General features: G+C 40.1%; 1 protein-coding gene across 2 annotated transcripts in view; it reads right to left on the reverse strand.

The window, feature by feature from the left end:
* Nucleotides 1-713: 713 nt before the first annotated feature.
* The window catches only part of tacr1a (tachykinin receptor 1a), a 47497-nt gene continuing 33025 nt past the window's right edge, over nt 714-15185 (reverse strand). For both annotated transcript variants that reach the window (XM_007573425.2, XM_016661443.1), the window contains 3 exons: nt 9234-9384; nt 7197-7393; nt 714-2812 (listed from right to left, as the gene is read on the reverse strand). In XM_007573425.2, the coding sequence (XP_007573487.1) occupies nt 2467-2812; nt 7197-7393; nt 9234-9384 (694 nt within the window). In that variant the 3' untranslated portion in view covers nt 714-2466. The remainder of the gene's footprint in view (nt 2813-7196; nt 7394-9233; nt 9385-15185) is intronic.

A 15185-nucleotide genomic window follows, 5' to 3' on the forward strand; every position in this document is an offset into this window, starting at 1 on the left:
TGGAAGGAGCAGAATGATCACCAAGTCATACCCAAAACAGTGAGTTAGCATGCTAAAGTTAACTCACAAAGTTAGCATTGCAAACTTTAGCCTAGTGAGCTATGTAGCATAAAACTAGCAGGTTTAAGAGAAGAGTTCATTGTAGACTGCTGTAGAGGACGCACATCTGAAGTGCCATGGTACATTTCATCAATCAAAGAGCATTTTATGGTGCTTATAATTGGCATATTCTTACACCGAATAAATGTGGAGTGTAATTTGCTTTAGGCACAAACATGAACTGGATCCTAGAAACTTTAAGGAAAAATTTAAGTCGGCATTAGCATACACCTATTCTCAAACCATCTAACAAAAATCAGGACATTCTTGTTTAAAATAACTAACTGTATAGTCTGTTGTGACTGGTGTTTGTGTGTGGATGTTATGGTGACATTTTCAGATTTTGCCAGCAGTACCCATTTTAAAAACAGGATGTAAACCAACTACAAATGTAAAATATAATTTATATAAAAAAATGCAAACATAAAGCCATTTCCCTTATGTGAACAAAAACTAGATTTGAGACATCAACACCTCGCTGAGACTTCTTGGAGGCACTGCATTATGTGAGCTAATGCTTAGCTATTATTTTTTTATACAAAGTAAATATGTAACTCTTGTGGATTTAGTCAGTAAGCACACTGCAGGAAATCTGTACAACATTCAGGCATCAATTAATCAAACTGACCGTTTATGAGAAATGAAACAATCAAAGAACAAAATGTAATAACCTTTTCCATAGATATCACATTCAGACAATTAATACTATATTACATTAGACTTTAAAGTCATTTTTTAAGAGTTTGAGTAAGAACAGTGCAACAAAGCATAAACTCTAAACCCACCGGTCATATTACTATGTGTATATAAATGAATGTTGGGGGTGTTAATGCTGTAGGATGTAACAGACTGTCCCGGTGGGTGTCTGCGGCTCCTCGCCTCACTGCCTGGTTTCTCTGGACAACAGCAGCCTGAGCTGCTGCTGTGATCCTGTCAGCCTTTCACAGACGTTATGCTAAGCAGCAAGGCACACGGTTGCATGTTAAAGAGCTACACACCACGGACGTTTAATATTCCAGTCCAAAAGATTCTCAAAGACTTTCGGCCCTGATATTCCTTCCCGGGTGGCTAGATCACACTTTACATACACGACTACATGGCAGAAGTCATCATCATCTACAACTCAAACACAGAATGTGAGAAGGAAGGAGACATTCGCTCCAGACACAGAGTGTGAGGTGTAGACGAAATCCTGCCAAAACACATAAAGACACAGCAACTACTCACTGTAAATCCTTCACAGTCTGTAAGATCGCTCTACTCTAATCCCTGTAATTAAGTGTTCGATAAACACTGAGCAGGGTGCCAAGAACTCTGAACCGGTGAGTTACTCACAGAGCTCCACGCGTTGTTTAGATCTGTTCGATTCTGAAATATGGTTTTCTTTGATCTGCGTTTTTGGATTCAGGTTAAATCCATCCTGCTGTTACTTTTCCAGCGTCAAACCCCCCCAAAACCTTTGTGTTTTTCAGAAACGGTGCTGCTAGCTGTTGAAGTCAATGTTTTGACAGATGAAAGATGAGCCAGTCGCTGCTGGTGTTTGCGCTGATTGCCAGAACTTCTCAGAAAAGCCCACAGGGGATCTTTAGAGCACTCTTTCTGGGAGATACACACACATTCTGCACGGTGGATTCCCAATGCAGTCCTGCTTGGGCTGATAAGAATTAACATTTGGATCAAGTGGCACGCACACACACACACACACACACACACACACACACACACACACACACACAGCACACAGCAACCGCCAAAATTCTCTGTTAAAGTTCAGAATTGATACTTTGTTCCTCACGGTGGAAACGTCGGAGCGTTCCTGTCGTCAGCGGTGTCTCTCAGCTAAACGTGTGAAGAATTTCTCGTCTTTCAGAGAAGTTCCTCTGTTAAAGCCAGGCCCTGCCTACAATCACGTTCGTCTCATGCTGTACGGTGGCTCTGGTCCAAAATAGACTGTGTGAAGTCACATGGCTTGTGTGATTGAGAATGTGTGAGCCCACCCTCTCTTTTCTGCACTGAGAGGAAGCGGCGTTGACAATCAGAAGCTGTGAAGAAGGGAGATGACAGTTTCAGCTTCAGCTTGGCCTTCAAGCTGGAATGTGCTTATCTTGATTTGCTGCCGTTTGGCTCTAGTGTACGATAAACATGAATCCTTATGAATTAGTTTTTTTCTTCAGTTGGGCTGTGAGTGATGGCAGTGCTCAGTTCTGTAGGACAACGTTCCTTTAAAACACACTCAGAAACTGACAGGCACCAGCAGGTAAAGTCACACACTCTTTCTATACTCCATCCGAATCCCTCGAACGAAAAAAGCAACCGTGTGAACAGTCAAACTCACGCACTCTGACTGCTGTCTGGTGAAAAGCAGGACTATTCCTGCAGGTTGTTACTGGAGAAGAAACTGGACGTCTCAGATACAGTTTTGGAGACGCTCCTTGACGACGAGCCGTTGGAAGTCAAGTCCATGGTGGAACTGTGTGGCTGCACGCCAACGGCAGCCCCTCCCGGTCCAAGACCTCCTCTGACTTTGACCTTGGGATGCTCTGCGTCCTCTCCGGCATGAAGGACAGTGGAAACGGTCGTCTCCATCCGGCTTCCCTTGTAAACGCTGGTCTGGGTCTGCAGGTACCGAGTGGACTTCAGCTCCAGGCCTTCATAGGAGCCTGGAGGGACACAGGGGCAGCAGCGGAAGGCTTGTTTGAAACCAGCACGGAACCTGATGCAGAAAAACAGAGAGAATATAATTAGTTAGTTAAGCTGCAAAATATTACAGCTTGCCACTGTAGTCCTTTTGAAGTAGTGCTGTCAATCAATTAAAAAATGTCAGACTAATCGCGCAAAGCTGGAAATACAAATATGCACGCAATTGTGATTCTTGCAGAAATGGTGCCTGGGAAAGCTCCAACCAATTAAAATGCAAGAAATTATCTGATTGATTATTTTTTGTAGCAGAAAGCAAATAGTCTAGTCTCACAATACCCAACAGCAACTAAGGGAAACTTACTCCCCTACTCATATATGGAAGTAGTGGCAAACTTGTTCAGGGAACAACTGACAGATGAGATATATTTTATTTTCTAGTTCTTGGGTACTCCACCCACTTGTGAAGTCACCCTGGGCAACTGCCCATATGCACGCACGTTTTCAAAACATGTTTAAGAAAATATTTTAGTGTCTCAAACCAAACATGTCTGAAGATTCCAGATATTTAGATCCAGTAAGTGATTATGCTTTAAATGTTAATTTAGAAATGTCCCTCTCCATTCATTTCCTGTGGAACTTCGTGCAATGAGGCGACAGTGTGTCCCCATCCATCCGAGCAGCTGGTGTAATTCATATGTGAAAATTTTAGTTCGTACATGTAGATGTGGACATGCGGGCTGGCGACGCAACACAAAGAAGTGAAAAACATTTTCAACTTTTGTTGCTGTCTGTCGTCACGGAAAAGTTTCACTTTTGGCTATTGAAAACTGGTGGGATTTGTGAACTGACATTCACCATTACCAGGCTAGCAATTATTAGCAATACAAGCTAGTAACCGTTTCTCTGTTTTGCTCTATTAAGCAATTGGCTACATGTTCTCTAAAGGAGATTAGACTGAGTAGGTGAAGGTTTTTAGAGACACTTTTGTTTTTAAAACCAGATTATTTTTATCTTTATCTTTTACTTACAAGCACCCATGTTAAATTTTGAAAAGAAGACTGGCTAGTGAGAAACTGTTTGGAGTTCCCATTTAGATTTTCTACTTTTAGAGAACTTCCATCATATCTGGTCCAAAATATCCAAGTCCAGATTTTAAAATGTCTGTGAAGCTTGGCAGAGTCGACGTTGGGTGTGAGCGTGTGACTGGCTGCAACACCTCCTGAGGTAAATGCACTTTAAATTGACTGATGCTATCAAATGTTGATCATACGCAATAACGTCACATGTGATCTGAAAAGTGGTGCCCTTGGCTTCTCAAAACTACATTTAAATGTAGCCTTTGTGCAAGTTCTTTGTCAGTTCATAGACAAATAACCGATTACAAGTGGGCACAGGAGGGAAACACATTACCTAAAGTGGAGGTACCGAGATCAAGAAGGAAGCTCAGAGGGGACAGGGCTTTCTCTGTCATGGGTCCTAAGTTATGGAATGACTTGCCTTTGCATGTTAGAGAGACCCCTTCACTGTCCACTTTTAAAGCTCGTCTTAAAACCCATCTATTTTACTTGGCTTTCAACTCCAGCGGGATCCAGTTTTAAATTGTATGTTTGTTTTTAAACTGTAAGAGTTTTTATTTCTTTTATTTATTTATTTTTAATTTTTTTTATTGTTATGTTGTGTTTTAATGTACAGCACTTTGTATCAGCTGTGGTTGTTTTAAAGTGCTTCATAAATAAAGTTGGTATGGTATGGAAAAACACAAATGAGATTACCGTCAGATTCTGCTTCTTTCAACATGTACAGCCTAATTTAAATGCTTCTGCTGCAGCAAGGGAGCACAATAGACCAATTAGTTGCTAAAGATCCAGATATTTAATTTAATGGATGAAATTGAATGTCCTCAGTGGACAATGGCTCTAAATTACCACTGCGCTGTGCTTTTCTGGCAGTGATTAGGGACACTTTTTTGGTAAGATAATAATCACAATAACACCATAAAATGGAAGCATGGGTGGCCCGATGCGGCGCATTCAGTGAGTGATTATTCAAAGAGCTTGTAAGGAAGCTTTAAAACACGGACATTTTCATACCTGGAATCGATCGTTTACATAACATACAGCAAGTAACACCTTCAGATTTGGTTTCACTTTGTTAATCCCAGATTAATAAATTAATGTTACACTTGCTCGTTACAAAGACTAAGCTCTATATTATGGTTAATAATACATTCAAACAGATTAGTCTAGTCTCTGGACTAAAAGAAAATATGCAACATGCTTAGTTCTTCAAACTCGTGTGCTATGTTAAAACACAGTTGTGTCCTTTCAGATCTCTTTGTTGTTGTTTTTGTGGTCAAACTGGTTCTTACAGTTTGTTTTGTTTAATGAATGAAACAGTAATTTATAGATTCTGTATCCACTACCTCTGTGTGGTTTGTTGGGTTGGATCCAGTGGATGATTATTCAGAGAGCTTAGCTTAGAAAGGAAGCTTTAAAATGTCAACTCACACAGGCAGACGACTTGGACACGGTGTTTACATCAACTCCATCGTGATGAATTACTACTGTACATACTTCACTAGATGAGTAAAAAAAAAAGAATAAATGGCAATAGCAGTTCTCGAACTGTCTGACAGCACAAGCAGTCTAACCAAAGCATCTCTGTGTCTGTTAACACTTGAAAAGCTGTTAGAAAACAGACAAAAATAACTTAGACATTCCACTGAATCAGAGGATATGCAAGGATGATCTTCTGTTCAAAGGTTTTTACAGTGAGAAAAGATGTGAACAAATAAAGAGAGGGTTTTTTTGTAAAGAAGGATGACAAGATGAAGAAAACAACCTATGACAGAGAAGGGGGGATGCTGATGGGTGATGGGTTTTATCTGAAATGAGCCGAAACCTGCTGGTAACCTGGACAGAAACAGTGACTCAGCCTCAGCTGATCCAACCCACATGTCTGCCTTATTAGGACTGAATGAATTTCCTTGGAGAACACAACTAAGTGTGAAATCTCATTTCACCAGTTGCACAAAGACAAATGGCTGGAGGAGAGAACAACGGGAGACGATTAAAGACAACAAACAAAGCCGACCATCTGTCTCTGTTTTGCAAGAAAATCAAGACTTTGGATTGATATTTCAGAAGTTGGATGCTATGTGCGCTACATTCCCAACGCCCACTCCTCACGTTTAACCAGCTCCTGAGATCATTTAGAGAGTTTGATGTTTATCCTATCCTCTCTCTGTTTTTGGAAGCTTTCAGGCTGCTGACAGATTCCTGAACGAGTGATTCCAAAGTGAGCATGAGCAGTCTCTCTCTCTGCTGCGCTGAATTTACAGCAACTTGTCGCTGAAGCTGAAGTGTTTCATGTCTTGGGTCATAAATTGAGTGTGTTGTGGGTGACATGGGTCTACACGTGAGCAGTCGCAATCTGTAGAACAAGTTCTGGGTTTTAAGGTCTTTGAAGCGAATATAGAGCCGTCTGTCTACAGTGAATGTGCATTGGGATGAATTCAGTGTTCTGATCCGGTTTAAATGAAACCGTTGTTCATGAGTGCAGAGCCACGCCATTTTTCAACTTGTTCAAAAACATCTGATAATTAAAAACCTGGTGATCAAACTGTGTACGCTACAGCACCAGTTATGTAGACGTGTAATCCTGATTACCTGGGGTATCTCCTCATGACACTCAAATAAAAGACATATATTTAATAGTGGCATATGGGTAATTTATAAACTGCAATCAATGGCAAATATAAATAGTGATTCCTATTTACTTGCGCTGTTCACAGGACTCTATAAACTGTGTTTACATCAATGTTTTATATAGGCATTTTTGATGGATCTCATTAGTAAAGTTTGATGGAAATGGCAAAGTTTGAAATAACTTTTTTCAGTTTTGCAAAAAAAACTTTTTTACACTCGCTTGAAGTAGTTTTTGGCTTTTATGAAGGAGAGTTAATGGACCAAGAGAGAGATGGAATCACATTTGCTGAATAAGCTAAAAGTAGTTAGCCTGGCCACTCGGGTCATTTAGCAACTCTCACTTGTTTCTGATTCGTAGCTGAAACATCATGAGTTAAATGTTTGGAAATCAGCATTTTGCTTCAACATTTCAGATCAGCTGGTTGCTTTGAAAGAGCTACTCTGATATTTTCCTGTCAAAAGAAATGAATGCATACGCTATCATTTTTCCTTCCGCCCTGAGATGAGATTCCACTACTTCTGTATAGAAAAACTCATTATGAATAAGTTGAAGAGCAACCTTCAAAGTTCTTCAAAGAAACGCACAGACCAAATCATAACCACCACAAACATACAAACCTTCGTGAGGGAATCTGTTCACCTTCAGGCTGTTTTCAAATCAGTATTCGCTGAGACGACATGGTAAACATACGAGGCTTTATGAAAATGAGGTGTGAATAACAGATTTCATGTGTGGAGGTGCTGACTAACCTGTCGTTGAGGCAGCAGTAAATGATGGGGTTGTACATGGTGGAGCTCATGGCCAGCCACATGATGGCCAGATAAAACTGCTGGATGTACGTTTCTTCAAAGAGCTCAGGGAAGAACTGGTGCAGCAGGAAGTAGACATGGAAGGGCAGCCAGCAGATGGCAAATGTACACACCACCACAATCATCATCTTCACCACCTGTTGGACAAAAGACAGCACGAGAGTGGCATCAGGAAACATTTCTCTGCAACAGGATACGATCTGAAAATGTTGGAACCCTTGATCTGAACAGTCTGGTTGCTTTTACTGATAACTTTCAGATGCCTTTTTAGGAGAAGTTTGCATGTACGGTTAAGCCTCGAATTATACACACCCATTACATCCTGTGTAGACTTAGATGGAAAATTATTTAATGCAACCAAATCATCACCCAAATGACTGAGTGATGACACTAAGACTGGGGATTCTTCTAAGGTCCCTGATGTTGTAAAGGACTTTATGTCCAGAAGTTCTGGAAACATTGAAAACATCTAGGGAACAAACAATGGAGAACCGTCCCAACGTCACTGTTTACCTTATGGAAATGAATCTTTCAGAGAGGTAGTCTACGTTTACATGAGACCACTGCCCGGAAACTGGTGGTATTTTCGGATGCTGATTAGGAAAAGGCTCCATGTTTAAATGGCAACCACTAAGACGCCTGGGGTCAGCTGTAGTTGTCATGCCAGGCCACTAGATTGCGCTGTCATTTTAGCATGTCATGGAACGCGCATGCACTTCCGACTCTTAGCTTCCACCTCATTTTAAACCCGTCTCCCATTAACTAAGTGTTCATGTTCATGTTCCTTGTCCTAAACAGGTTAAGTAGCACAATGCTAGCTGCCATTCTATTTGTTGTTTTCTGATTGTGAATGCATAGAATAAACCCTGTTCTGCGCATGTGTTTTTTCACACATGTGGAGTTCCACTCTGACCTGGTTTCAAAAGATGAGTGTGAGTGACTCCTGTCACTGGTGTGTAAACTAAAGGCTGGATCGCAACAAAAAACCTTGCAGGTTAAATGAAGAGCCTCTTCACGTAAATGGGACCGTAGTGTGCGGACAACAGGAACCCAAATCTTTGCTTCCTACTGTATTAGATCTAAGATTAAAGAAGAGAGACATTACTATCAACAATGTTACTGCTGGTGTTGTCAGTTTTCTTTTAATGTACAAAGATTGCCTCTGTACAAAGAAAGCTGTGGTTCATTGATTTATCTCCGCTGAGGACTGAGCTCTCACTCCGTTTCCAAAGACAAACCTCTCAGTTTGCCTAACAGGTTGCAACAAAACTTGCTGTCAAGAAAAAAAAAAAGAGAGAAAATCTCGGTTGGTTTGAACTCTCCACTGTCAAAATGAAAATGTTATGTCTGTAAGCGCATCATTACTGAGAGCAGACAATAACTGACTCTGCTGACTGTCAATGACCTGAAAAAAAAATACTGAGAAATGAAACAGATGTGAGAGGCTGGCTCATTAGAGCAGAGGGTGGATCAGAGTTTTACTGACTGGAAAAATATGTGCATTCAAAGATGGCTAAACTTTACTCAAAACCATTTGAAAAGTGCAGCAATGGCAGCGGTTCAAGATAAGAATCTAAATGTCCACTAATCTCTACATGTCTATGCAAGGCCAACATCCAGAATTTTAAAGACACTGGGAAAAGAAAGATCTGTGAAAATGACTGCAAAGAAAGTACCAGGTATGTCGGTGAAAATGGACTGAAGCAAAGCAATGGGTAAAGTGGCTGTAGTTAGTTGAAAGGAACGGACAACAGGTGGGCTGGAAAAGCACCAGCAGCACGACATGAAAGCAACGAGCGCTGGCTTCAGTTCTGTGGTACAAGCATCATTATTTTATGTCAAAACAAAACAAACGCAGCAAGACTTACAGTCACTGCTGGTGAAGGAAGGAAAGTACAGACATGAATAAGGAAAAAAAAAAGCATTCAGATAACATGAACGTAGTTAGGAGTCAGAAATGCGGGGGGTGGAGGGTACCTTGCGCTTGGCAGTGAGCTGCTCCTTGTAGCGGTCGGAGGAGTCTCCTGGGATCTCACTAGCCCAGAGGTTCAGGCCCACCACGAGGTAAGCACAGCCCATCACCAGCAGCGGCAGGAAGTAGATCAGGATGGCCACACACACATGGTATCTGCAACACACACACACGCACACACATCTCTGGTCAAACCGGAACTGCAGAAGCAAAGCTGTGGTTTGATGAAGGGATGATTATCTTCTGTGTCGAGGCGTGCGATACTGCATATCGGTATTGATCTGATAAGAATACAGGGCCAGTATCGATACTTATAATGCATATTGGTATCGATCCGATAACAAGTGAATATGTGGCCAGTATCGATACAGATACTTTTTATTATTTGGGTTTGCTGTATTTAACTTCTGACTTCCCGGTGTTTGTGTTTTTTTTTTGTGTGTGTTTTTCCCATTGAATTATTTTGTTAAAAGCTAGGGAAAAATTTGTACAAAGTGTAAAGGTGTCTGCAAAAATATATTAACTTGATAAACAGAAACAATAGAAAAAGAAAAAAGAATGGGTGCATTTTGCCTAAGACAAAGCACAAAAGTAATATAATTTGAGAGGAAATCTAAAGCATTTAGTTATCCTTGAGAAACTTCAACACAAAAATAAAATAACATTTCAACAGGGAACATGTAGCTAAAGTAGCAAACTTACCACACAAGCATCAATCCGATACTGACTTGGTATCAATATTTTGGATCAATCTACTCGCCTCTACACAGAAGTGTGTCTGATGTGTGATCATTACACAGCCTTCCCTGGTAATACAGATGCCTGTTGTTCTTGTTCAAGTCAATGTTTGATTCCTAATCTTTCTGTCTCTGTGTCTAAAACTAACTTTTCTCTGTATCCTCACACTGTAGTGTAAAATAAGGAGAAGAACAGCAGCAGTGACAGCGTGCAAATGTATGACAAAACCTCCATTCAAGACAAACAAGTTCAAGTACAGGTGAACATTGGAAAATCTGAACAAGCTGAACAAAAACCTTCATTCCTACTAAAAAAAACTGAAAAATTGTGTGAAAGCAAATGTAGATTCACATCAATGTGAAGCACTGCAGACTTCAGGAATTCACAATAACGGACCTTGACATAACTATTTATGAACAGATCTAAACATTTTCACTGTTCTGAAAAGAGACTGACACCCTTAAGATGATCACAAGCCAATGATTAAGAAGATGTTAAGATAAAAGCTTTAAAATCTATTATCCTCCTATTTTTTAGAAAATAGGAAGACAAAAAAGCTGTTTTCTGTTTGTGTTTCTGAGAGCTGAGTTAGTTATGCTGTGTGTAAAGAAGTGATGAGTTCTTTACACATTTGCTGAAACTGTCGCCGTGTCCTGACATTATGTTAGGAGACAGATAATCTGTGAAATGCTCGAGCTCCGCCACCTCCTGAAATGCACCACTCCCGACCAAAAACAACCAATCAGAGCCAAGAGGAGGGACTTAGTGATGTCGATCAATCCTCATGTACACACTGCCCAATGTGCCAATAACGGAGAAACAAATCACCATTATAGGAAAACAAATGATCCTCCCTCATCAGCAGCCATGCTAACTAACCTGAGCTAACACAACGGGCTCTGCTAATGGGGAGAAGATAGGAGGGTGGTTGACAGCACTAAACCCCTTTTCTTGGCTCTGATTGGTTGTTTATAGTTACCACTGGGAGAAGGCAGAGAAGCACAATTTTTTTTTCACAGATTGTTTCAAACCATAATGTCACCACAGATTCAACAAATATATAAAAAATATTTTTCATAAAAGTTACATACCACAACTTTAAAGCCCTTAGCTTCCATGTTGGTTTACTTTCTTAAACAATAGTTAATCAAAATAATGTTTATTTGTGACTACATATAATATAATTATTCAATTTACAATTGAGATGATGTTGTGATTCTGTGAATAAATATATTTTCACTATACTCCTCTCAGTCCTTGCATGCAGTTTAGGCTCCATGACCAGGAGAATTAGCATGTTGCCTACAGGACGAAATGCTTCATTACAAAGATAATGTATTTGCTGAATAGGTACTGGTGATCCACCACAATTACTTTATATTTGTTAACTCAAAAACTGCTTTCTGTTAGACGACACAACTAAAAACAATGAAAATGAGTCCAAGTATATAAGGCATTTAGGCTACTGAGGGTCCTGAACTTTAGTCATAGACAGTTGGATTGACCTCCCTGCCCAGAAAATCTGATAACAAACATCAGATTTGTTTTGAGGTCAGGGGAGTATCAGAGTCTCTCCCCAGTTAATTAAAAACTTCTGAAATCGTTTTTTCTTGAGCCAAAACTCCAGAGACAAAGCTCTTCATTAGAATCAGTCCTTATTGACGTGTTAAAAACACAGTTGGTCTTTTTTAATTCTATTTAGTAATTTGGTGTGTGGCGTCAGGCACAGCTTCTCAACAATGTTTGTCCAGTGAATTAAAATCCTTTATGGGATAATTTAATATGACAGTTTAAGCATGGAGCTAATGACTTGCTTATCTGTCATGGACACACTGCTTGATCCTGCTCACTAAGTGGAAAGTATTTGCTTTCTGCTGAGCATGTCCGCGTCGAAATGTTCACTAAAATGTCTGTTAAAATGCACAAAATTGTATCCTATCTTTCTGGGCTTCAAACAAGTAAGTATGTTGTGATTAACTGAGTTCAGCAGGAGAACAGTGCCAGACTCTGCGATCCACAGGGAATCAGTCCATTTCTCCCCGCTGTCCTCAATGTAAAGATAAGCCCATCAGCCCGCTTTTGTGGTAATTAACCACAGTTATGTTAATTCTCGTTAAATACGCAGAGGCACAAGAGAAATCAAAGCACAAATTACAACATGCTGTGGTGCGCACTCCCACAGACAATATAAAACGTGCTCAGCCCATGGGAAATGCAACAAAAACTGTGTCCACTCTTCAGCCAGAGGCTTCTCATTCTGTCTGTAAGCTTGTAAGATGGAAACATCCGTGATGTTGCCTTACAGGTGCAACTGACATGTATGGGTTTCAACAACAGTCTCCTACAGCAAACTCAAACAACGACTAAAGAATAGTGACCGATATTTGCTAAGAAGAAAACATACCAAATTATTCTTTGCATGCACGTTTGTATACGTTTTTAAAATGTTGAAACTTCTTTTTGGAAAATTAGAATTTTTTAATTTTATTTTGCTTAAATTCTACATAGATGTAAAATAGAGAAAAAATACTTCTATCAGGTGATTAAGTGAAATGTTTAACCAATTTTTTCAAGTCTTATATTTTATGTCATTAGCGGGCCAGTATTGTTTTTGCTTTATATCATGTTATGTTATTCCCTCATCAAGCACATACCTTATGTATGTATGTTGCCTTGATTATTTCAAGCATGTTTGAGAAATCCTTTAATCTCCATGGCAACCATTTGACTGTGTACAATGCCTGAGTGGGCCTAGCTCCGCCTTTGAGGACAAAGCTCCTCCTCACAGCTGCACTTTCCAAGCTTTTAATTTTTTTAAAGCATTGATTGGCTTCAAAGTGTGTCAGATAAAAGTTATCAAGCTGAAGTCAAATAATTCACATTTTATAAGAAGTTGTCCAATCCCTCAATATCAAACAGGAAGCTGTAGCAACTCCTACAGACAAGGTCGGAGCAGAACCAGGGTAAAAGTCATTTCATCGCCGCTTACAACTTTAATTAAAAATCTATTCAGATATCCGTTCCTCGGACAAATTTACCTTTCAATGAATACAATTGAGTTGTGTTTATTGTGATTTTTAGGGCTGGCCACTGACATGCTTAAAATGGTTCAAGAAAAGAGCAGCAAAATCTAATCTTTCTGTAATTGTGAAGCAAACAGCCAATCATCCTGCCAGACCACTGTGATTAAAGGTTCAACAAGCGTTCTCCGCAAGGCTGACAAAAATCAATTTCAGAGAAAGCAGAAGCTGCTGAAAATCCACTTAGCTGCCCCAGTATGATTTGTATGCATGCAAGAGACAAATGAGCTAAGAGGAGAAGACTTCAATAAATTTGTCTTCATGAGTTTTTTTTTTTTTCTTGAAATATATTATTCAGTCTGAGTCTCGGATGTATTTGCTCACTTGAAAGCAACACAACAACGCTAAATTCTTCAAAAGTTGTTCAAATCTGCTTTCTAAAAAGGTGTGAAGTTTCTACGTGGCTTGAACACACAAAGTCAGTACTTTTGTCACATTTGCCTAAGACGGACAGGAGCCACACAGACGCAACTGATGGAGGCTGATTAGAGGAAATGAGAAAAGAGGATGAAGAGCAAAACAATCTCAGCTTTCTGACTTCTTATGTAAAACTCATTCATGTCAGAGTGGATTTCCAGAACCAAAGTCCAGGTAAACATGCCATGTGTTGGTAAATATCTGTCTCTGTACATAGTATCTGCTTTTCCATTACAAATGTGCACACATTTATTTACTTTTTATGACCCGTGTGTTACCGTGACAGCTCTGGTGGAGCCAAAAAGCAAAACAAAACAACAACAAAAAAAAAACTACATAAAGCAAAAACATACCATCAAACTGCTACAACTTCCTATCGTCTTATTTGTCATTTCTGCCGGTAGTAACAGCACTGCTTGTTGTATCACACTTGACTCGTGTGATACAAAAAAAGTGTTTCCATTGCAGTTTTGTGTAATACATCTATTTTGATTCAGGCAAAAAAACAACTGCATCCTCCCTGCCAGCATGCCTAGTTGGGCCCCATGTGGGGAAAAGGAGGGCAGACTATATGGGTCCCACATGGGTTTGCCCATGTAGGGCCAGAGCCCACATAGGCCCTGCATGGGCCCTATATGGTGGTGGCCCACATGGGCGCTACATGGGCCCTACATGGGCAAACCCATGTGGGGCCATTGTGGAACCCGCGGACAAACCCATATGGGACCCATATATCAGCCCTCCTTTCCCCCACATGGGTCCCACCTGCATGCTGGCTGCAGACTTTTTTTCAAAAAACCTTTTTGAAATCGACATGTTTCCATTAAGCAAACTTATTTTTGTACTTCCAGTTTTCACAATTCTGTGGTCAATGGAAATGCAGAAAGTTACTTACACCCACCAACCACTTTGTTAAATGCACCTGTTTGATTGCTTGTTAGCAAAGCTAGGATTCTACCTAGTCAGGGCACTCAAAGCAGTTGGGTGAATGAAATATCTTGTCGCTTTTAGAGAACTATATGTAGATTGCTTTGAGACAGCAGAAAGGCAACAGTGCCTTAATTAACCAGTGGTTGAAACAAGATAGTGCAGAATGAATCTCATAACGCACAAAGTGTTGATCCTTCAAGTAATGGAGCTACAGCAGCAGAACACCACAAAAAAACATGTTAGACATTTAAAGTGAGTCATTCCTATTTAGAGTAGAGAGCATCTTACAGCATTGGGATCAGAGAATTAATGCTGAAATTCTTATGTCTCACTAACAGACAACACCTGCTCTGCATTAACTCATTAAAATGCCCAATCAGAAGTGACAGCTTCATTCATAATTTATTAATGTCGCTGATGAGCTTTTTTCATCTGCTCACTTAAATCAGGCTGTATCTCTTGTCTACCGAATGCAATGAAAAACTAGTTTCCATTAGTGGATACATGCAGACTGAGAAGCCTGAGCTGACTTTGAGTAAGTAATCATCTTTGTGGACACTAAACTACTTCAAAGTAAAAGTTGGTTAAAATAGGGAACACTCTAAACTCCGTTCACTCCATTACAGAGTATTTTTGAATGTCAGCTGAAAGTCTGAGGATCACACACTGAACAACTGATCCTGATGACGAATCTTGGTCGTTATGATTTCTTAACCCTTCCTCTGTCTTAGCGAGAGCCTCAGGAGGAGCGTGACAGGTATAAAGGTCAGAAGCATGGGGGTTGTCCCGTCA

This window comes from Poecilia formosa, unplaced genomic scaffold, assembly GCF_000485575.1.
Source record: "Poecilia formosa unplaced genomic scaffold, Poecilia_formosa-5.1.2 Scaffold329, whole genome shotgun sequence".
NCBI classification, from domain to species: domain Eukaryota; kingdom Metazoa; phylum Chordata; class Actinopteri; order Cyprinodontiformes; family Poeciliidae; genus Poecilia; species Poecilia formosa.